The 23,706-nt window shown below is 43.4% G+C and overlaps 1 protein-coding gene across 1 annotated transcript in view; it reads right to left on the bottom strand.

Moving 5' to 3' along the window:
- The window catches only part of DNAH9 (dynein axonemal heavy chain 9), a 362,400-nt gene that overhangs the window by 134,459 nt on the left and 204,235 nt on the right, over window positions 1-23,706 (bottom strand). Inside the window, exons 42-45 of the mRNA XM_080680625.1 lie at window positions 17,225-17,386; window positions 11,213-11,409; window positions 2,316-2,478; window positions 245-368 (exon numbers count right to left, since the gene is read on the bottom strand). Of these exons, the coding sequence (XP_080536751.1) occupies window positions 245-368; window positions 2,316-2,478; window positions 11,213-11,409; window positions 17,225-17,386 (646 nt within the window). The remainder of the gene's footprint in view (window positions 1-244; window positions 369-2,315; window positions 2,479-11,212; window positions 11,410-17,224; window positions 17,387-23,706) is intronic.

Here is a 23,706-nt window from a genome sequence, read left to right as displayed (position 1 = left end):
ATTCTCAAATCTAGTCCTGCTAAGAGAGCCCCGAGATTATTGTCTGTTTTGCCATGAAAGGTAAATGAAAAAGCCAGATCAGCAGGCCCAGCATCAATCCTAGAAAAACCTTGATGAACCAGTTCTCCACTGTATCAGTTTTCTCCCTCATTTCTATGACCTATTTCATTCCTTTGACCTTGGACTAAATGACTCCAACTCCAGGGGAAATCTGTTAGATATTAAGGTACAAAAAGTCTCTTACCGGATGCCAAGAGATCACTGATGAGCACAAGGAACTTCTCATCGGCCACCTGGGCATCAGTCATGAGAAACACTGTGCTGAGATTTTTCACCCCAGCTTTCAGGCACAAGCCAGCCAGATCCATCTGCAGAAACAATCAATATCAGAGATCTCTGCGAAGAGGGCCTTCTTGCAAGTGATCCCCACCCACTCTTTAGGAATGGGCCATTTTCTTGTCTACTTTCATTGTAAATAAAGCAAAATGGCAGCGGGAGGTAGGGGAGAGCTCTATTTGCACTGACAGTCAGGATAATACACCTCATTCCCAGGCCGTGGTTCCAATAGAGGTGGGCAGGTAAAATTAAATAGTGATGAGCTTTAGTTCATAAAGCCACTGTGGATCCTTGTTAACTTTTAGAGCTCCTGCTTTCTGCACAGAGGTAACAGCTTTCCAAAGGACAGAGAAGACTCATATCATCATATAGGTGAATGACCTGCCCCAGCAGGCAAGTGAGTGCTCTAGGTCAGTGGTCAACAGAGCCAAATATCAACAGTACAACGATTGAAATTTCTTTTGAGAGCCAAATTTTTTAAACTTAAACTTCTTCTAATGCTACTTCTTCAAAATAGACTCACTCAGGCCATGGTATTTTGTGGAAGAGCCACACTCAAGGGGCCAAAGAGCTGCATGTGGCTCGTGAGTCGCAGTTTGCCGACCACTGCTCTAGGTTTTCACAGAGCAAGACACTTGGGGCCCTGTCCAGATGGCTCAGTTGGTTGCAGCATCATCCTGTACACCGAAGAAGCAACTAATTTCTCTCTCTCTCTCTCTCTCTTCCTTTCTCCCTCCCTCTTCCCCTCTCTCTAAAAATCAATGAATTGTCCTTGGGTGATGATTAAAAAAAAAGCACTTGGGGATACTTGCCTGGGCATGTATATATTTTATTCTAGTAGCATCTTATTTTCTTACGACTAGCTCCAGCAAAAGACTTCTGTTGGAAAAAACATGTATTGGCAGACGCAGACACACACACACACACACACACACACACACCCTCGCCTGATGGAAAATTAACATCCATTCATAATTGCAGGTAGATACAGTTTTGGGCTAGGATTCCAAGCCTAAAGTTTTCCAGTTTAGTCAATCTTGGTTCCTTTGTCGTATCCCTCTCATCAGTCCCTAATGTTGGTCTTCTGCCTCTTGCACCACTCAAAGCTCATTCTTTAACAGCCTTGTACATCTCCTTACAATAATCATTCATGTTCAAATAAATTCCCCTTTGAAGTTAATAAACTCCCTTTAGATCAATGGTTCTCAAAACCATGCATTTACAGAATTACCAAAGACAATGCCTCTCAACTCTCATTAGAATCATCTGGGGGCGCGGGGGCCCAGGCAGCTGCCCAGACTAGGTAAATCATAATTTCTGGGGAGTGTGATGCAGGCATCAGCATTATTTGAAGGGTTTCTGTGTATAGGCAAAGTTGAGAACCACAGTCATGAGTCATTCTGTAAATGCATAATTCTTATATGCACAATGTTGTCTTCTCTCTTTTTTAGAAGTGGTAAAGATTGACCTACTATGAACGTGATGGGAGGGGGCTGGACCAAGTGGCCTTCGAAAGCTATAGAGAAAACCTTGCTCCTCTTTCCAGGCCCACATTGTGGCTCCCAAGTGCCTGATTCTGAAACCAGGAAATGCCATTGAAGGTCCCAGTGGCTGGTGGTTACTAAACACACGTTTAAAAGATGAATTCCTTATAGAACTTGGACAGACTGTGAGAGTTGCTCCTAAGACTTAGAGCTGTGAGTGCACTTGATGTAGATGTGCTCCTGATTGGTGTGAGAGCCGAGGCTGCACAGACGTAGCTGAAGAAGCCAAGGTCCCACAACCACAGACCTGGGAAGGCCATGCTCTCAGGCTGAGACTAAGGAGAAAAGGGCCTCTCACCTCATCAGCCCAGAATCTAAGGAGAAAATGGATGGACCGCTAGCCAGAGGTTCTGGGCAAGGGATCTGAGAGCCGATGAGAGGGAGCGTGGGCAGTTGGAGGAAGGCTGGCCTCCTCCCACAGCCCCTCCTCCTTACCTTGAAGTCCAGGATCTGGTAGCCTTTGCGCAGCGTGATCTGAAACACATCCATGGAGCCAATGAAGGCCGCCAGCCTGGCCAAGCTCTGCTTGCCGCTCCCACCCACCCCCACGAGCAGTGCGTTGCCCCGTGGGGACTCCAGGATGCGATTGATGCGGCAGCTGAAGGGAAGGAAGCAGAGGCACCAGGCTTCAGTCAGGTTCTCTGTGAGGGGTGTGCACAGTGAGGAGGGTGCACAGTGAGGAGGGTGCGCAGTGAGGAGGGGGCACAGTGAGGAGGGGGCACAGTGAGGAGTGCACAGTGAAGGGCGTGCACAGTGAGGAGAGTGTGCAGTGAGGAGGGTGCGCAGTGAGAAGGTGGCACAGTGAGGAGAGTGCACAGTGAGGAGAGTGCACAGTGAGGAGAGTGCACAGTGAGGGGCGTGCACAGTGAGGGGCGTGCACAGTGAGGAGAGTGCACAGTGAGGAGAGTGCACAGTGAGGGGCGTGCACAGTGAGGAGAGTGCACAGTGAGGAGAGTGCACAGTGAGGAGAGTGCACAGTGAGGAGAGTGCACAGTGAGGGGCGTGCACAGTGAGGAGAGTGCACAGTGAGGGGCGTGCACAGTGAGGAGAGTGCACAGTGAGGAGGGTGCACAGTGAGGAGAGTGCACAGTGAGGAGAGTGCACAGTGAGGAGGGGGCACAGTGAGGAGAGTGCACAGTGAGGGGCGTGCACAGTGAGGGGCGTGCACAGTGAGGAGAGTGCACAGTGAGGAGAGTGCACAGTGAGGAGGGTGCACTGTGAGGAGAGTGCACAGTGAGGAGAGTGCACAGTGAGGAGGGGGCACAGTGAGGAGAGTGCACAGTGAGGAGGGGGCACAGTGAGGAGGGGGCACAGTGAGGAGAGTGCACAGTGAGGAGGGGGCACAGTGAGGAGAGTGCACAGTGAGGGGCGTGCACAGTGAGGGGCGTGCACAGTGAGGAGAGTGCACAGTGAGGAGAGTGCACAGTGAGGAGGGGGCACAGTGAGGAGAGTGCACAGTGAAGGGCATGCACAGTGAGGAGGGCACAGTGAAAAGAGTGCACAGTGAGGAGGGTGCACAGTGAGGAGGGTGCACAGTGAGGAGGGGGCACACTGAGGAGAGTGCACAGTGAAGGGCGTGCACAGTGAGGAGAGTGCACAGTGAGGAGAGTGCACAGTGAGGAGAGTGCACAGTGAGGAGAGTGCACAGTGAGGGGTGTGCACAGTGAGGAGAGTGCACAGTGAGGGGCATGCACAGTGAGGAGGGCACAGTGAGGGGCGTGCACAGTGAGGAGAGTGCACAGTGAGGAGAGTGCACAGTGAGGAGAGTGCACAGTGAGGAGGGTGCACAGTGAGGAGGGTGCACAGTGAGGAGGGGGCACACTGAGGAGAGTGCACAGTGAGGGGCGTGCACAGTGAGGAGAGTGCACAGTGAGGAGAGTGCACAGTGAGGGGCGTGCACAGTGAGGAGGGTGCACAGTGACGAGAGTGCACAGTGAGGAGAGTGCACAGTGAGGAGAGTGCACAGTGAGGAGAGTGCACAGTGAGGAGGGTGCACAGTGAGGAGGGTGCACAGTGAGGAGAGTGCACAGTGAAGAGAGTGCACAGTGAGGGGCATGCACAGTGAGGGGCGTGCACAGTGAGGAGAGTGCACAGTGAGGAGAGTGCACAGTGAGGAGAGTGCACAGTGAGGGGTGTGCACAGTGAGGAGAGTGCACAGTGAGGGGCATGCACAGTGAGGAGGGCACAGTGAGGGGCGTGCACAGTGAGGAGAGTGCACAGTGAGGAGAGTGCACAGTGAGGAGAGTGCACAGTGAGGAGGGTGCACAGTGAGGAGGGTGCACAGTGAGGAGGGGGCACACTGAGGAGAGTGCACAGTGAGGGGCGTGCACAGTGAGGAGAGTGCACAGTGAGGAGAGTGCACAGTGAGGGGCGTGCACAGTGAGGAGGGTGCACAGTGAGGAGAGTGCACAGTGAAGAGAGTGCACAGTGAGGGGCATGCACAGTGAGGGGCGTGCACAGTGAGGAGAGTGCACAGTGAGGGGCGTGCACAGTGAAGGGCGTGCGCAGTGAGGGGCGTGCACAATGAGGAGTGTGCACAGTGAGGAGTGTGCACAGTGAGTGGGAACTGTAAAATCCCTGGAGCGGATCATGGGCTCAGCTGTGGGAAACTTGACTTAAATCGTCCCCATACCTGGCCTTGCTTTCTTGACTAAGGCAGTGGAGGAACAGCTCAGGGCTGTCAGGCAGGGCTGGAGGGGGCATGTGATGGCAAGGACGAGGGGACCAGGGCTTACCCCCGCCCCCTCCCCAGCTGACTCTTCCACCTCCCCACTTCATGTGGCTTCATCTCTCTGTGCTTTTGGGCAAGAGGAGGGTGCAGGAAAAAGAGAAAAGTAGAAAGCATACCATTAGAAAAAAAGTCAGGGGAAGGCCAGAGGACAAGCATGGACAGAAGCAAAATTCATCAGTGAATAACAGAGGCTGACAGCTCAGCTCAGCTCTCTCACCATTCCGGGATGATGATGCCCTTATAATGAACATTTGTGAATTCTTAGTGCCAGCCCTACAAGACACCCATTTCCTTGGCTTCTGGATTCTTTCCTTTGCAGCGGTTACTCACACTCTCAGTGACCAGATTCTCACCCAGCAATGGGGAAACATCCCCAGGCCCCGGCTTAGACCATGCCCTCCAGAGCAACCTACTCCTTCACCCCCTCCTCAAATGCCACTCCTCCATCGAGCTGCTCACAGCCTGTCCTTCAGGCCACCACCACCTTTTTATAAAAATTCCCTTCAACACTACGTATAGGCCTATGTAAGAGACTTACATTCTCTATAAGAATAACTCCCGTCCCTTTTCTCATCTTCAAAACAATAACTATTCATTATAAAAAATACATGGAACAGAAAAACGACAATTCTATCTTGCATAAACACTATAAACATTAATTATATGTCCTCCTGAAGTTTTTCTAGCGTCTGTATGCTTATAGGTCTATATTTATGTGTACATACTTTATTACATCTGGAAACTCAATATATTTCTATCCCATATATTTTCAAAATGGGGTTCACATTGTACACTGAACATAGTGTTTTGAAATCATTCTTTTTGTTTAGCAGTATGCTGTGATTATTTCCCTATGCCACTGAGTAATTTGCTAAACCATGGTTTTAATTGTGGCACAATATTCCATTATACAGAATAAATTCCTTGTCTGTAATAGCCTCCTGTTGGATATTTAGGTTGTTTCCTATATTTTCCAGTTATTACAAATGCTTTGTGAATATTTTGTTTCATATCTCTATGTCCATAGCATAAGTTCCTAGTCAAACAGTAAGACAATTTTTATGGCTTATGATACATACTGAAAAACTGCCCCAAGGCCCTAACCGGTTTGGCTCAGTGGATAGAGTGTCTGCCTGTGGACTGAAGGGTCCCAGGTTTGATTCCGGTGAAGGACATGTACCTTGGTTGCGGGCACATCCCCAATAGGGGGTATGCAGGAGGCAGCTGATCAATGTTTCTCTCTCATCGATGTTTCTAACTCTCTATCCCTCTCCCTTCCTCTCTGTAAAAAATCAATAATATATATATATATATAAAACAACTGCCCCGAGAATGGTAGCATCAAAAGGTGAATATTGGAGGATGAGAATATGTTAGGCAGGGCCAGTTGAATTAAAATGTGTTAAGCCAGTGAATTTGGGGATACATAGCTCAGTAATAAAGCCACTGTGGAGAAATGGATGAGATAAGAAGGAAGAGACAACAGTGTTGGTGATCTTGGGATCCAAAGAATGTGCAAAACAAGAACTCAGGTGAAGTCCACCCAAATAAAGCAGAGGATAGATCTGAGGTCGACCTGCACAGGCTACCTCCTATGTCCTTGTCTTGTGTTAATGATATTATAATGAGAAATTCCATATTCAAATTAACTAATGGTAATTAGGGGTAGGGCAACTTAGGGTCTAGCTAACACCTATTTGGAGGAAGGGCTTGAGGGAAGTTTTGGCGGTGGGGTTTGACATGTCAACAAAATATGAGTGTGTATGAGGTTAAAGGGTTCATGTTAAGCTTCTATGGTTTGAATTTTATTACTGCAAATTTCTTGCATATCCTGATGACTTAGTCATGTAATTAGCATCAATAAACGACATGTCCATGGATCCTTATCACCTCATCTCTCCTATGGGATGCATCTGCTTTCTGAAAGGAAACCCTAGCAGAACTCCCACCTCCAGCAGAGAGGGGAGTCTTGCCCTCACCCTTGTTGACATTGGGTCTTGGATGAAGAGAGAGAGAGAGAGAGAGAGAGAGAGAGAGAGAGAAAGAAATTGATGTAAGAGAGACACATCAATTGGTTGTTCCCACATGCCCTGATAGTGGCTGGGGGTCAAAATGGCAAACCAGGTATGTGCCCTTGACGGGAATTAAACCTGCAACCCTTTGGTGAGCAGGCCAACACTAATCACTGAGCGACACTGGCCAAGGCAGGTCTTTTTAAAAAAAATTTTGCTTATTCAATGGTTGAAAATATTATGGTTTTAATTTTTTGATATGTAGATAATTGAACATTTTTCTTTTTAAAAATTAAATCTTTATTGTTGTAAGTATTACATACTAGTATGCCCCCTTTTTTGCCCATATTGACCCTGTCTAGCCCGCCCTGTCCCCCACCCCAGGCTCCACCATCCTATTGTCTGTGTCCATCGGTTATGCATATATGCATACAAGTTCTTTGGTTGATCTCTCCCCACCTGCCCACCCACCTCTGCCTTCCCTCTGAGATTCCACAGTCTGCTGCATGCTTCTATGTCTCTGGATCTATTTTAGAACATTTTTCTTATTAATCAATATATATTTCTTCTTTGTGAATTTTCTTTTTATGTCCATTGCCCACTTCTCAATTGTAGTATTCTTCTAAATTTGTAAGACCTCTTTATATATGTCTCAAAATCCCCCCTACCCTCAATTTGGCACTTTTATCTTTTTGTTTTAAGGTTTTAGATGTACAGAAAATTTTAGCTTTTTGGACTTAAATTGTATGTCCCTAAATTTATGTAGTTAAAATTTATTTCCCTAAAAATTTAGTAATCTTTTATTGAGCTGTACTTAATTCTTTCATAATTTTACTTTTTCACGTCATGATTTTTTGTTATGGCACTGTACTCTGTCTTGTATCAGGTAGACTTACACTGCTCTTGCTCCCTTATTAAACCATCAACTCTAGATGCCCGAAGAGTGTGTATAATCATCATGTACTCTCTATAGTACTAGCGCATTGAAGGCAGCCTACACCGTTCTGTTAAACAGAGCAACACGTACCTTATACTAGCATCACATTTGGGATGACGCACACAAGCACACAATTGCTCATTATGTTGGGTCAAGGAGTCGTCTGCTCTGTGCCTACATTAGATGGTGTCTGACGACAATGACAAAAGGAGAAACTCTGGTGCTAAGATATCCAGGTCCTCTCTTCTAATTAAAAAAGGAGGGGGCAGAAATGGATTAATGGAAGAGAGAGGCCAGCTGGAGGATGAGGGGAAGTCCAGCAGGTTCTCTGGGCTGCCTAACACCCAGCTCTACTCCAGAAGGCCTCAACTCAGCTTAGCATGGTGCGTGCTACTCAATATCTAAATGGAAAACACATCATTCGTGATGAAGTTTCTGAAGAAGAATGGTCGAGTCTGCAGCTGTCAGCATTAGTCTCCAGCTGGGGATTCATTAACAACCTCTGACGAGGGCAAAGGACTCTGCATTCAAATTACAACATTTACAGAGAAGATCAATATTCGGAAGGGCTACTGGGCCAGGAAAGCATGGCAGTCTAAGCTAATTTATTGCGGCACTTCTGGCCGATTAGAAACAAAGCTGACGGTGTACACAGCACAGCTGGAGGAAGCTGGCATACTGAAGACACAACCGCCCCCCCGCCCCCCCCACACGGGACGGATCAGATATGCGAATGAAGGGGCACCAAGTACATCTGAGGTTCCTTTTTTTTCTAAGAGAAAAGAAGAGAAGCAGAAAAATACACGTGGCAGTGAATGAAAAGGAAAGATAGATTACGATCAGGCCCAGTGCAGGGAAAAGGTCCAGCCTGAAGCTTTAAAGACAAAGCAGAACAAGCATCTAATGAGATGATGAAGGAAGCCAGGAGGAGAGCAAAGTGGTACCATCAGGGGAGGAAACAATGGAGGGAAGAAAAGACTCGCAGCTGCGAACTGCTCACCAAGTACAAAGCACTCCACACGAGCAACAGCCCCACGGCACAGGCACCCTCATCACCCTCATCCTCTAGAGGAGGAGACTGAGGCTTGGGCAGGTTACCTGTCCTTCAGTAGGCCCACAGCCAAAGGTTGGCAGCACCAGGATTTGACCCTGGGTCCAGCTCAATCTACAGAGCATGTGCTGTAACTACTCCACAGGCCCCATTATCGAGTTCATAGCAAAAGCAGCAAAGCTTAGGAAAGGTGTAGGGGAATCAAACAAAAGAAAATGTTAAGAATTCAAGTGGTGAGAACAAATAGCCAATAAGCAATTGAAATGAGCACAGGTCTTCTGGCACCTGTAAATGCAGGCCCTCACCTTGGTTGGCCCCTCAGCCCCTCAGCCCTGGGTGTTCCTGTGGAAGCACATACGGTCCATCCCTCTCTGCCCTGCCCTATTCCCACCTTGGACACCAGAAGGTGGGACCTTTGGAGTGAGTCCACATGCCTCTGCCGTGGGCACTGTGCAGCCATGAGAGGCCGCGGATCTGTGCTTCTCACGCGCTGGTTTGCTCTGTTTTCTGGTGTAAGAGGAAGATGCATATGCTTTTTCTGACTGGTAGGGGCTGCAGAGAGGGCCGAGGAGCCTCAGGCAGGGAGGGGAGTGCAAGGATGGAGCCACGAGCAGTGGTATTTTAAATTATACATCCAAGTGCACTTTATTCCTCAGAATTGCCCCTCAAGGCGGTTCATTATAGCCGTTATTTTTCCATTGCTAAAACAATGTTAGTCAGTTTGATCACTCACATTGGAAACCACATTGACTGAATCACTTGCTATTGTCTCAAATTTAATTTACTCTTAAAAGATAATTTGTCTCAATCCCAAGACTATGACACAGGCTCGGGTAGGTCTTAAAGAGGAGGAAAATGCTCATTGAAGTTTCAACAAGATTACTGAACATTTAATGTTGACACTATTACAGACGTCTCCCATTTTCCTCTCCTTTGTGCACTTCCACCCAATGTCCTCTCCCCGGCCTTCATTTAAAAACCATTGTTTACTGCCCACCCACTATGCACCAGGCACTGTCCAAGGTACTGGACTCAGCGTGAGTGGGACACTCCATGCTCAAGGAGCTTCCTGGATCAGGGGGAGACAAAAGGCACACGAAGAAGCATCCTAGTGTGATGGTTGCGAGTAAACATTCTGGAACCAGACTGCATTAGTGTGAGCTCTGTTACCGATTTATGGGGCATGTGATGTTAAATGAACCTTCTTCAGGGTTTTGTGATGACTAATCAACATGGTGGGGGATTTTTCTTCAATAATCTTCAGATGCTTAGGGGAAGGTGTGGAATAAGAAGACAGTGGGGTTTTGTCACCTGGATGCAATGGCAGCAAAGTTAGGGAGCTTGCACCAGGGTGATTGAGCCTATGGTGATCAAGGAAAGTAAAGACATGGTAGATGAAGGGACAAAAGAGTTTGAGAAAGCAATTTATTTCTTTTCATGAAATAGTCTCGATAAAGTGTAAGAATAAGTGAAACTGGAGCAGGTGAATGGAAGGGTAGGCAGTGCAAATCAGAGAGTGGAAGGTTTGAAGTTGAGATTTTGGAGGTGGGTTCATTCTTGATAGCAGTTCCAGGATAGGAACATGTGAATGAGTGGATAAGGTGGGATGGAAGAAAGACCACTGGAGCTAAGGAGGCAGAGAAACAGAAAGACAACGTGTACACAGATGCCAAGAATGAAGAAAGGTGTGATGGAAGAGAGAAGGATGGTCCCAGCATGAAGGATGCTAGTGAATTATGGGAGTAATGGATGCTAGTAGATGACAGTAAGAAGAAGAGGTAATGAAGAAGTAATGAGTATGGAAGTCCAGTTGCTTGTGCTTCAAAAATCCTGGAGTTTGTGGAGAATAAGAGGAGAAATGCCATTGGGATGGTGTGGGGTAAAGAGGTTCTTACTTCTCTCTAAGTCATGGGGTACAGAGAATGGGGAAGAAAAACCAGCTGTCTTCTACTCAGTGTCAGTCAGGTCTCAGTCAGAATTTATCAAGGAAGGAAGAGTTCAGAGAAGTTGAAGATGAAGTAGATTTTTACGCTTAAGACCATGAGTATAGGAGACAGGCTAGGAGAATTGGGGCCGGCAGGGAGGGGTGGTAAATGTAAAGAGGGGGAATATAACGAGCAGTGTAGGGATAGCAATGGCATGACCATAAACTATCTGGGAGGCTTAGTGACTAGTTCCGTGATTCATTTGATAGCAACAGCTCTTAAAGGACATTGAACTTTTGAAATAGATGTGCACTTGTCTTAAACAAAAAGCTCTAATCTCATCATTATAAAATTGGCCCTTGGACTAGAATGGAATTAGGATACAGATGCTGAGCTGTCTGGTGCTCCTTTCGTTACCTCAAACTTTCCCATGGTGTCACTGTGGTCATACCCAGGGACTGTGAATGACAGACAAGGAAATGATTCCTGTTCTGCCTGAGGTCAGCACCAGGGTGCCCCCTAGGGCCAGCGGCAGGAGCAGCAGCTGCCCCTTGACCTCCACAGAAGAAGCAGTAGCTGGATTCCTGGTTTGTCAGTGTCCTCCAATGCCTAGGTGAGACTCCAGTTATGGGGAAGAGGAGGCAAGCGAGAAAAGGAAACAAGAGAAGCTACTCACACATGGCGCATGGCATCCTCAAACAGAACCAGGTCCATCACTGTGTTGACCTCATTGTGATTCTCCAAGGCTTCCACCAGAGTCTGGGTCAAAAGTTCCCATGATTGTACGGGCATGTACTTGGGCTCCCCAATGCCGTTTGCAAAGTGGCAATACACGTTCAGGCTTCCAGTCTGCTCCACAGTCTCTTCCATATCCTGGTGATGGGATACAGGACAAGGGCCCTCCTTATTGATTCAGTTCTGGTTCCACACAGAGAGAAGAGCCCTGGTTTCCCTCTTCTCTAAGGCACCTCCCTAAAATCAAGTATCAGTGTGATTCCAACACATTTCCTCTGAGAGAGCCCTCTAAGGCAGATATTTAATATTCGTGTATCAGGTCCATAAAGTCATGAGTGATGTTTTATTCCTTTGGGGCTGAGTATGAAAAAGGAAGGGGGAAGGTGCCCTTCTCACAAGTACAGTAAGAAATGGGCTTTGTCTCTGAGCAGAGCAGATGGGGACACAGGGTGCACTTCTCTAAGCAGGGCTCTTTCACCACAGCCGAGTGAAGGAGATCATGATCCAATGGCCTCATCTCTCCAACACCTTCCAACACGTCTTGTTCTGCAACCCACAACAGTATCCTAAGGCATCCTTTCCAGTTCCCTGTGATAGTGCACTCTAGAGGATGCAAACCCTGACCATAAGCTCAGCACACAGGGCTTGGTTTCTGAAGAATATGCCACTAGCCATCCTTAGGTGATTGGTTTGTTTATAAGGACATTGATCATCTTTTAAAAAATATATATATTTTTGTTGATTTCAAAGAGGAAGGGAGAAGGAGAGAGAGAGACAGAAACACCAATGATGAGAGAGAATCATTGATCAGCTGCCTCCTGCACACCCCGTACTAAGGATTGAGCCCATAACCCGGGCACAGGCCCTGATTGGGAATCGAACCAAGACCTCCTAGGTCAATGCTCAACCACTGAGCCACTCTAGCTGGGAAGGACATTGATCATCTTAAAGCTTTTGCAGTAGAACTCCTATTTATAAACTTCCATAAGGATTTGGGCTTCTGGTGTGCCAACTCTTTTCCCCAGGACAAACCGTACCATGTTTAATGAATACTTAGTACAGCTCAACCTAAAAGATGTGGAGTCTGTTTCTCTTCACCACCACTCTGTTCGCTAGGTATTGAAAACATGGCTGATTTTCTTTTAATTCAGAAGGAACTACTTACGTATCAAACACAAACACCTGAGACTTCCAGAGTAAGAAGGGTTATAGAGGAAGCAAGTCTAAGAAAGAATAGGTTTTCTAACACAAAGCCAAAATTTATACCAGCAGAAGCAATTGCCCACACCGGCCATTCTTTCCTCCTGAAGTTCAGACTGGAGGGCCATCTGGAAGAGAGGCAACCAGCCTGCTGTTCACCAGCAGGGGCATTGCCCAGGACAAGGGCACTGTGGGGTCAGCCTTGAACATAGTACCTTACACTTAAGCCTGTGGGACTAGATTCATCAAACCTAATGGAGAGAAAGTAATATTCTTAGGAAGACCAGGACTGTTGCCTGGTAATAATAAGAAGTGAAAGAGTTAACTATCAAAGAGTTATTATATTTTGAAGGTAGTTTTAGGGCCACAGAAAACACACTATTCTGGCTTTGCTGGACAGTCACAATAAATGCCAGACCTTTGGATAACATAATGCAGGAGAGCCATTCTCGCTAGTTGAGGAAAACTTGTGGAAACAGATGTGGGAGTACAGTTACCCAGTTTGAAAATAAGCTAATATATTGGGAATTAGTCCTGATGGCAGTCAATTTACACTGACGATGCAGCAGAGTAATAGTGAAAGTGAGACCTGGAGAGCCCAGGCTACAAAGACTCTTTGATGAACAAAATATGCCTCCAGTTCTGTGAGAAGAGCCAGGCTGTATAGAGGGGAGAGGGAAAACCAACCCACACAGTGAAAAAGGTTTCTTCATAGTCATTCTGTATCCCACAAGGGCCACACATCAGAGAACTTTAAGCTTTATGGTAGAAACAGGACTGCATCACTTTCTTGGTGAAAATTTGGCAACTTTTCTTTAATAAGAACACCAAGATTTGGTGCAAAGGTGCTTCAGGTTGGCATTTCAATTGTTGTTGGGACTCATAGATACAGAGAACATTGTGTTGGTTGCCAGGCGGGAGGTGGGTTGGGGGCTGAGTAAAAAAGGTGAAGGGATTAAGAAGTACAAATTGTTAGTTACAAAATAATCATGGGATGTAAAGTACAGCCTAGGGATTATAGTCAATAATATTCTAATAACTATGTATGGTGCCAGGTGGGTACTAGACTTATTGGGGGGATCACTTCATAAAATGTTATAAATGTCGAACCACCATGCTGCACACCTACAACAAATATAAAATAATACTGAATGCCAACTGTAATTGAAAAATTAAAAAAATTTGAAAAAAAGAATACAAAGCCACAAATTCACAGCTTTTACAAAAATGATCCAAAAGGTCTACTCATTAATTCCTAAATGTGCCTTTTACTTGCAATTTAATATCTGCATGCATGTAGTTTCCTGTGCCCTGAGGCCTTAGTTTGTAAACACACCATGAAACCTGATGAGGCCTGTTCATGTCCATGTCCTCTACAAGGCCTTCTCGGAGGTTCCACTCTCACAGTTACCATACACTCCTGCTTTACATGGGAAAGCTTATGATAACCAACTGCTTATACTCTTACTAACCTTTCGTTTTTAGTACCTTACGTTTACTAATATATTGAGAATAGAAAATTTTAGAATCACTTTAATCATATAATTGAGAAGCCGTTTAACCCAACTTTTTAATTTTTACAGATAAATAAAATGAGGCCCAGAGAGGTCAAGTGTCTTTGTAAGGTCATGAAGCTGGTTAGTGGCAGACTAGTCTGACTTTCAGTCCAGGACTCACTTTATCATAGCACTTTCTACAAATTCTTTAAGAGAATGAATATTGGGGTTAATGGCTAAAACTTTACAGATATTTAAACCAAGCTTGCCATACTCAGTGAAAAAACAACAACAAGAATCTCATGTTGCCAAAACCGGTTTGGCTCAGTGGATAGAGTGTCAGCCTGTGGACTGAAAGGTCAAGGGCATGTACCTTGGTTGCGGGCACATCCCCAGTAGGAGGTGTGCAAGAGGCAGCTGATAGATGTTTCTCTCTCATCGATGTTTCTAACTCTCTATCCCTCTTCCTTCCTCTCTGTAAAAAATCAATAAAATATATTATAAAAAAAAAGAATCTCATGTAACTTATGCCAAAAATTATTTGTTGTTTATCTGAAATTCCATTTAACTGGCCATCCTACTTTAGAATCAAAAGGAGTATTAGGAGCAAAAAGAGCAACTTGAAACAAAACAGAGGAAATCGTGTTTCTGCTTAAACAAAACATCCCCCTAGAGCAGGGCACAATTTACAATGCCTTCCCCTTAGGACCCCGAGCGATCCAACAGCCAGAAATACATCATCAGGGGATATCAGAACCTAAAGCAGTGATTTGCAACCGCTGCGCCGCAAGAATTTTAGAACATGCAACACCTGACTATTTATCAGGGGCCTGGCCTCTTTTCCCTTATATTGTCACATAAAAAAATGACAACAGCCAACACAACAATAGCTGTCTGGTGTGAATGAATCAAAAGTATACCTATTTGTTTTTTGTCAGATCGGCCAAAACTATAATACTTTTTTGGTGTGTGGCAGAATGTAAGTAGTTTATTTGTGCTGTGAGATGAAAAAGGTTGAAAGCCACTTATCTAAAAGAATATCTTTGAAATTTTAATTTTGGTCCAACACTAATAGTATACAGTACAGGTATTCCTCAATATATGCATATATTTTACCAAGAAGATGGTTGTAAAAAGAAGTTTCATAAAATCAGAATAGCTGGACAAGGACAAAAGGTAAGGCATGTTATCAACCAACAGCGTGAGCTGTTTATGGCTGCTCAAGTCACAGACAGCCACATTGGCCTTGGGCATGCTCACTAGGCAAACTGGCTTAGGTGGGTGGAATGTGTGGTGACGTCTTACCAATGGTATAATATGGAGATACAGCCATTCTATTTCTCATCCCTAAAAAGAGAAAAGGATCAAGAATTTTGCTTTTGCAGTAATAAAAATCAAGAATGAAGTGCTTATATTTCCAGCTAAGCCCAATAGTTCAGATTCCAAATATTCTATTGTTAGGTAACAGGGCAAAATTTCTTTACCTAGTTTATGCTGTGACAGTGTTTCTTCATAATAATGGACACAGTACTTTGCAAGACTATGTGAAATTAGTGCTTATTTTTACAAAGATTCTAACAATGAAAAAAGGGATACACATATTTGAAAAGGAAGCTATAAATGCTGTTTGTGCAAAAATAAAAATGTGCACTAATTAAAAACAAAACAACAACCAACAAATGTATATAATGGCAGTATTAATTATGTCTGGGTCTAGATCAAAAGGATGGGCCCTTAGTATACAGACCCACATAGAAACCTCTATTTCAAAGACTGAGTGTTGTCACACTAAAGTGCTAGCTTAGACCAGTTTAAGAAAACAGTAAAGGCTCATTTGCAGAGCTAACAATGAAGACATAAATGGGCAAATTCTACAAAACTCAGAGAGGAGTATCTGAGATGTGAGAGTGCTGTACATCAGGCCATATAAAAATGATGGGAAAGTGGAGAAATTCAGTGTTCAGACTAGTAAAGAGCAGACTGAGCTAAGTTACTTAAAATACCATCCAAACATTCCAAAGGCTGTTGTCTAGATTGGGTGGACAGTAAACTCTTCAGAGATAGATCCAGGATCTTATCAGGAAAAACTATGGAGAGCTGAACCTAACAAGGTGAACACAGGGACAACATGGTACATTTGAATATATGATTTGATTATTTCTATATTCAAGAGAGGACAACACGCAGTATGTATGGAAAATATGGGGCTTTGGTCAACAGAAGGCGCAGTGTTAGTTGTGGGGTAATTTTGACACTAAGAGCTATAATGTCGTCCTAGGAGGTGCTAATGTATCAGTGTTTTCCAAAGCATATTCTAAGGACCATTCATTCTGAAAATTATTAACAGGTCTTTGGAAATGATAGACGAATCAGGGTTATTGCTGATGTTCAGGGCTTTCATGTGTTGCATACACCGAATTTCTAAGAAAGGAATATGATATGAAGTACTTTCTCAACTTGAGAAATCATAGACACCTTCTTTCTAAAAAGTATATTGTGGTACAACTATTTAGCAGGACACATTTGGGAAAACATAATAACAAAGTTATAGTACATAAGAAAAGGGGAATGATGATTTTGCTTTTGGTCAGACACAGTGGGGCTGTGTGGTGAGTCAGGCACCATGATTTCAGAGGAGAAAACGAATCGGAGAATAATCAAGATGATGCCAACTACTCTGGGTTTGAAAACAAGCCATGTCAGAAATGGTTAAAAGAGCAGAGACTATTTAGCTTGTAGAAGAGAAGACCTAGGAAGAGCAAGATAAATGGTCTTCAAATATTTGAAGGTAGACCTAGGGTTAAGAGACAGGAAAATAAATTTTAAATCATGATTAGAATAAATTTCCAGTTTTTATAATTGTTCCGAAGGTCCCAAATTTCAGAATTGTTCTAAATTTCCAGTCATCCCCAGTTCCCACATGGCTCCCTGGGAAAGCTGAGATTGTGCATTTCTGAGGACTCTGGCACATGAACTGGGATGACTACTCTGGGAAACGACATTGAGGGGAGTTACTACAAAGGGAGGGTTTGGATGAGTGGATGTCCACAGACCTTCTCAGCACTCAGATCCTATGATTAATTTCTCTCTTCTTGCCTCAATACTTTTCATCTCAGCAAAGTAATGATAGATTTTTCTTTTCTTTACTAATCTCTTATTTTCTCTAATTTATGGGCTGTACTTTTATAATTTGGGTGATAGTCTGCACAACTATCATTATTTTTAAATGTAGAAAGAATTCACAGTGCAATACTCACATCAAAAATTTTCTTGACCACTTCTGTCTGGATTTTATCAAAAAGAACAAAATCCTTTTCCTCCACCATCTTATCCCGGTAAACACGATTTGATTCGTGCAGATAGAGCTTTACCAGGTCCCGTGCGGATTTCACACACTCCACCGAGGAGAAGAGAATGCCCTTTAAAGAGAACAGACAAAAATATGGCATGAATAACAACTTACAACAACAGCTACTACTTATTGAAGCCAGTCATGTGACAGGTACTGGAGTCGATGTTTTGCCAGACACAGCTCATTTAACCATCATGATGATCCCACAAAGTCATTTTTATTATATCCATTTCACATAATTTGGAAATTGCAGTTCAGAGAGAGGAAGTATGTCCAGTGCCACATAATAAGTGGCCTTAGTTCAAAACCAAGAGGTTTTGAAATCAGGTTTGCCTGGCCTTGGAGCCTGGAATTTTAGACATTGCATTCCAAATCCCCACACTGAGGGAAGGTGGCTCTGCTCTGTTTCAATTCCTTCAGTGCCATTTTGAAAGCTACTCTGAGTGACAATTGCTCATGTGAAATCAGAACGGTGACGAAGGACTGAGATGAGTATAGCTAACCTCTGCAGTCACCAACACATTTGTTTATCTTGAGTAGGTTCTCCTTCCCATCTAACACAGTAACACAGGAGTTGTTTAAAATATTTATTATTTTATTTAAAATTTCTGGCACATCTCTGCTACTATTAGCCAATGTCTTAGCTTTCTTTTTCATTGAAAATAAAGACCACCAAGAATAGAGACCCTCAACAACTTCAGTAAGTCCTATAACTTCAAACTCATTTGCTCCTGTGTCAGCCTTCATTGCTTTCTTTCTTACGTCAGAGAAAGAGGGGGCCATTTAATTGCTCCTCAGTACTGGAGGAATAATGCTCAGATTCCACAGCATGGCACAAAGGTCTGGTTCTAATATGACTACCAGTCTGATTACTCATGATCCCTCTTATCACCACATCCCATAAAATCCAGATTTCGGTTTCATAAAACTCAAATTATTTTCTGACCCTGACTGAATACATTCTGTGACTTCATGCCTTTGTTCGCTCTGCTCATATTTCAAGATCTAGAACAGGTGATAAGCTTTGTTGAGTCTTCCATGGTATCTTCTTTCCTGTCCAACACCATTCCCTCTGATGTGCTTCCATATGACCCTTTAAATATTTATAAGAGAATTATTAGTTTCTAAAATTATTTTTCTTTGTACTGGTTTGCTTCTTCCAGGTCAGGGTGAGTGTCTCAAAGGCAGGGAAACTGAGAGATTTATTTTTGGATGTGGTTTGTTTTAATCACTGTATTACCAGCACCTCGCCTGGTGCCTGACATAGGATTCTCAGGGAATGCTTGTTGAAAGAATGAATAAACTGATATTGAATCCTTCAGTTACTATAACATCACAAGAACCTCCATATTTCTGCTTTTGGTAATGGCAGAATACCTGATCACAGACCAACCCACTGAGACCAACTGCAAAAGATTTGGGAAAATTATTTTTAAAGTTTTATCTTTTTAGAAGCATCAGAGAGTAATCAAGTCAGCGAGGAATTGCGGGGCTCAGCTACTGGAGAGAAGAGAAGGAAGTGAGATTTACCCCATGTTTGGCACCTTTTATCTTCTTCAGACATTTGCCAATTCACAAGCAGTGGCTTATAGGGTCAGAAACTGAAAAGACAGTGACAAGTGAGAGGTTGAGATGCTGAGCAAAGTTTTCTCACCTCATGGGATAAGAAGGATGAAAACTGGAGTTCAGGCATTACCAGGGAAGAGTTGTAGCTAAACCCCAATGGGCCCTGTCAGATGGTTATACATTAGAAGTGTGAGTGAACAAATAACTCAGTCCTCACAGGAACTACAGCCCAATTTCAGTCTCCTCAGTCCCTGGCAACTGTGGGCCAGAAGCAGAAGTATGTAATTTCTGAAGGAAAATATCATCATCTAAACCCTCAAATTACCTGCACATTTTAAAATTCATAATGTCTGGCAGTCAAACAAACAAACTGGGAATACCAGGAGATATGACCAAAACCAATAAAAAAACTGACCCACAAAAGATCTAGGCATTGGAATTAACAGACACAAACTTTAACAAAACTACAATTAATATGACTAAGAGATTAGATGACTAGGTAAAGAATTTCAGCAGAATACTGAAACCTTTAAAAATAAACCAAATGGAAATTGTCAAATTAAAAATGACCCCCCAAGTAATTAAGAATTTATCAAATGGGATCAACAAAGAATAGACACAGCTGAAAAAAGAATTGGTGAGTAGAAAAGGGATCAGCACAAAATAATCAAACTGAATAACAAACAGAAAAAAAAATTAACAAAGAAAAATACCTAAGTGCCCTGGCTAGTGTGGCTCAATTGGTTGGAATGTCATCCTGTATACCGAAAGGTGGCAGGTTCTATTCCCAGTCGGGGCACATGCCCAGGATGCAGGCTTGTTTGGGGGCATGTAGGGGAGGAGCCAATCTATGTTTCTCTCCCACATGGATTTTCTCTTTCTCTCTATCCCTTCCTCTCTCTAAAATCAATATATCAAAAAAAGAAAAAAAGTATAAGAAGTACATGAAACACAGTGAAAAGGTAATATACATGTATGGGAATACCAGATGTAGAACAGAGAGAAGCAGAAGCAATATATAAAGAGATGTTAGCTCTAACTTCTCTAAAACTCAAAAAAGGGCATCAAACCTGATCAAAAAATGCTGCAAACACCAAGCAGGATAAATATAAAAACACCACCTAGACACATGAATCATAATTGTGAAATTCTTGAAAATCAATGGCAAAGAGAAAAATTTAAAAACAGACAAGTGAGAAAAAATACAGATACTCTCAAAGGAACAGTAAGACTTGGAGATAATTTCTCGACAGAAACCAGAAAACAATGAAATGGCACCTTCAAAGTACTGGGGGAAAATAGCTGCCAACCTGGATTCTAAATCACCGTCCAAAATTCTTTAAAAATATGAAATAAATGCATTTAAACTCAAATGAAAGCTGAGAGGTTCTTTGCTAGCAGATATAAACTAAAGCAAACACTAAAGAAGTTATTCAGGCAGAGCAAAAATGATTCTAAATGGAAAACCAGAAATGCAGGAGGGATGAAGATCAATGGAAAGGGTAATATGTGAGCAAACCTAAATAGTGTTGACTTACTAGGACAGAAATAGGGCATTATGAGTGTTCAGTATACACTGAATTAAAATCTATCAGTGGCATAAAAGTTGAAAGGAGGTAAATTGTTCTAAGATCCTTGCATTATATGGCATTTGATAAAGGAACTAATTTATAAAGGATAAAAGGATAAAGTGACGCACTTGGTACCCATTAGATGAATAGTCAAAGGATGTACAGCATGCTAAAAGAAAAGGAAAATAAAGAATAAAAAATATAATTTAGCCGAAACCGGTTTGGCTCAGTGGATAGAGCGTCGGCCTGTGGACTGAAGGGTCCCGGGTTCGATTCCGGTCAAGGGCATGTGCCTTGGTTGCGGGCACATCCCCAGTGGGGGGTGTGCAGGAGGCAGCTGATCAATGTCTCTCTCTCATCGATGTTTCTGGCTCTCTATCCCTCTCCCTTCCTCTCTGTAAAAAATCAATAAAATATATTTTAAAAAAAAAATAAAAAAAAATATATAATTTAGCTCAATAGAATATGAGAAATTGGAGAAAAGAAAATATACTATGTAGAACATATTAAACACAAATAGTATAATTATTATGTAAAATAATTATTATATAAAATAACATCAAATATAAATGCACTAAACATTTTAATTAAAAGACAAAGATTATCAGACTAGATTTTAAAAATCCAACTGTGTGTTGCCTACGGGAAATATATATTTTAAATATAAAAATTCAAAACAGCTGGAATAAAAAGCTGGAAAACAATATAGCATAAAGATACTAAAAGAACATGAGTAGCCATGCTAATATACAAAGTTGACTTAAAAGCAAGAGCCAATTTTGATATACAGTGCATTTAATAATAAGAAAACGGTCAGTCCACTAGGAAGGCTGACAATTAATGATCTCAGTGGCCATGTCAAGAAGTTAGAAATAGAAAGACAAACTAACCCCAAACCCAAAGTCAGTAGGAAGGAAGAGATTTTTAAGATTAAATATTAAAAATACAAAAACAGATACCAAATAGAGGTAGTCAAGCAAGTAAAAAACATAATATTGGTAAGTTTTCAGTTTCTTTGAAAAGACTAGTAGAATTGATAACTCCCTAGTAAGGCTGATAGAAGATAAAAAGAGAAAACAGAAAAGGCATACATCATCAACATTCAGAAGAAGAAGGAGGGCATGTCAGCTACAACACATAATTAAAAGATAATAACAGGATATATAAACAATTTTATGACAACCAATTAGAAATTGTTGACATTGACATCTTACCAGAACTGATACATCAAGACAGAAAATCTGAATTGTCTAATATGTATTAAATAAATTAAATTCATAATTTAAAATCTTCCACAAAGAAAACTGCAGATAATATCACCAGTAAATTCTTCCAACATTTAAGGAAGGCACAATACAATGTCCTACAGAATCTTCCAGAGAGGAAAAACAGAGGGAACACTTCCCCATGTCATTTATGAGGACTTCACAACCTTAGAATAGCAGACGAAAGAAATTACAGGACAATCACTAATATAGATTCAAAAATTATAGAGAACAAAATAGCAAATGGAATCCAGCAAAAAGCAGTGAGGTGTGCCACTGACCTTCCTACGCCCTGTTACTGCCAGGCACTCAGGCTGACTGGCAAGGGCTGAGCCAGTGTGGGCACGGTCAGTGCAAACTTTGCACCATCTTAGATAGTCATGTGCAGCACGGAGATGGGGACGGTTAATCATTCCTGCCTCTCAGAGCACTATTAAATTCTGTCCTGGGTGGAACAGAGGGAGGACGTGGAGAGCTGGTCGGAATTTTTGAGCTTTAGATCAAGCCGGATGGAGGAAAACAGCGGATTCTCTGGGCAGGTGCTGTCTTCCATCATTCCCTTGAGCTCTTCCGTCAGGCCTTTGGACAAGCAGGCAGGCAAAGTGGGATGCAGGCAAAGAGGGATGCAAGCTGTAAGCTAGAAGCTCTCCCGTGGAGGAGAGTGGGTGTGGGGGGCAGTGCTGCAGTGGGGGCTGCACTTCCCCACACCCAGCAGGTGACTGACAGCTGGCGGTTGCGGGGAGGCTTGGCTGGGACACAGAGCCCAGAGGTCCACACCCAGGCTGCCTGAGTCAGGCAAAGAAACAGGCCAGGGGAAGAAAGACTCACCCCCACTCCAGCATCTCCCCTCCCATTCTTCCTCACTATTGCAGCAGTTGCCCCCAAAACAAGGCTGGGACTGAACCTTCCTCCTCAGGAAGCCATTGTCGCCCAATTGCCTGCACGTGGAGCTGAATATTCTAGTTTCCGATATCAGTGCTGCTGCCTGCCGGCCCTGTGCTCATGCTCACAGTACCTGACTTGTCTGTGGCACAGTTTTCTCATTTCTAAATTGGAAATAATCAGTATTTTACCTTACATGGTGGTTGTGAGGATTAAATTATTAGGGCCAAGAACTGTGCTCAGCAAATGCTAGCTATTTTCACAGACTAAAGTCAGATTTTTTATGAGGGCCACTCTAATCTTAAGTTATCTTTCCAATCTCACCAACATCGTTTTATACGTTTCTACTGCCATGTCCATTCATGCTGTCATCTGCTACCTGGTATCTTCTCCGAGTCTCTGTTAAATTGGGATAAAACTGTGTATCCCAGAGGGATTAAATTTCAGGTGGTCCAGGTGACAAGGCAGGAGCTAGGGCTGGCGGCTTTTGCTAAAAGAGACCTCACACCATTGCGAGCAATGAAAACGTTATAAAATTATTTTAACACTTTTTTTTTAACTTGGAAAATACAGATGGTAATACCCCCACCTCATTATGTTGCAGTGAGATTTAAGAGAGGGATTGTGTGATAAAAAAAAGTCTTTTTAAATTATTACTCAATAAATGGAGATAAGGGTGGGTACACACACATGTTGCCATCGTCCAGGCCTGAGGACTGTGGACCTAAAGATTTCTTGCTGCCTTAACCCTCTTATGCTTGTTCTCCTCATTGGAGGCACAAGGAGCAGCACAGGGAAGGGGTCCAGGCTAGGAACCTGAAGACTAGATTCTCATCCCAGCCTCGTCACGGGCTGGCTGTGTGTTCTCGGGCAAATCTATACAATCTCAGCAGGTCTCTGGTCCTCACTCTAATGTAGCAACGCTTGGGAGACACATGGTCCACCCAGGAGTGCTCTCCTGAGCAGCTTACAGATGTTCTGGGAGACTTGACCTTGCTGTGGGCACAGTGACTCCACCTCCAGGTTAAGCCTCTCTGGGGCATAGCTCTTGGATATTTGAACAAAGTTGTAGCAGGTTTCTGCTTTTTGCAACCAAGATTCCT

Source organism: Plecotus auritus (assembly GCF_963455305.1).
Source record: "Plecotus auritus genome assembly, chromosome: 7".
In the NCBI taxonomy this organism is placed as follows: domain Eukaryota; kingdom Metazoa; phylum Chordata; class Mammalia; order Chiroptera; family Vespertilionidae; genus Plecotus; species Plecotus auritus.
This window is presented reverse-complemented; position numbering and strand designations above follow the sequence as displayed.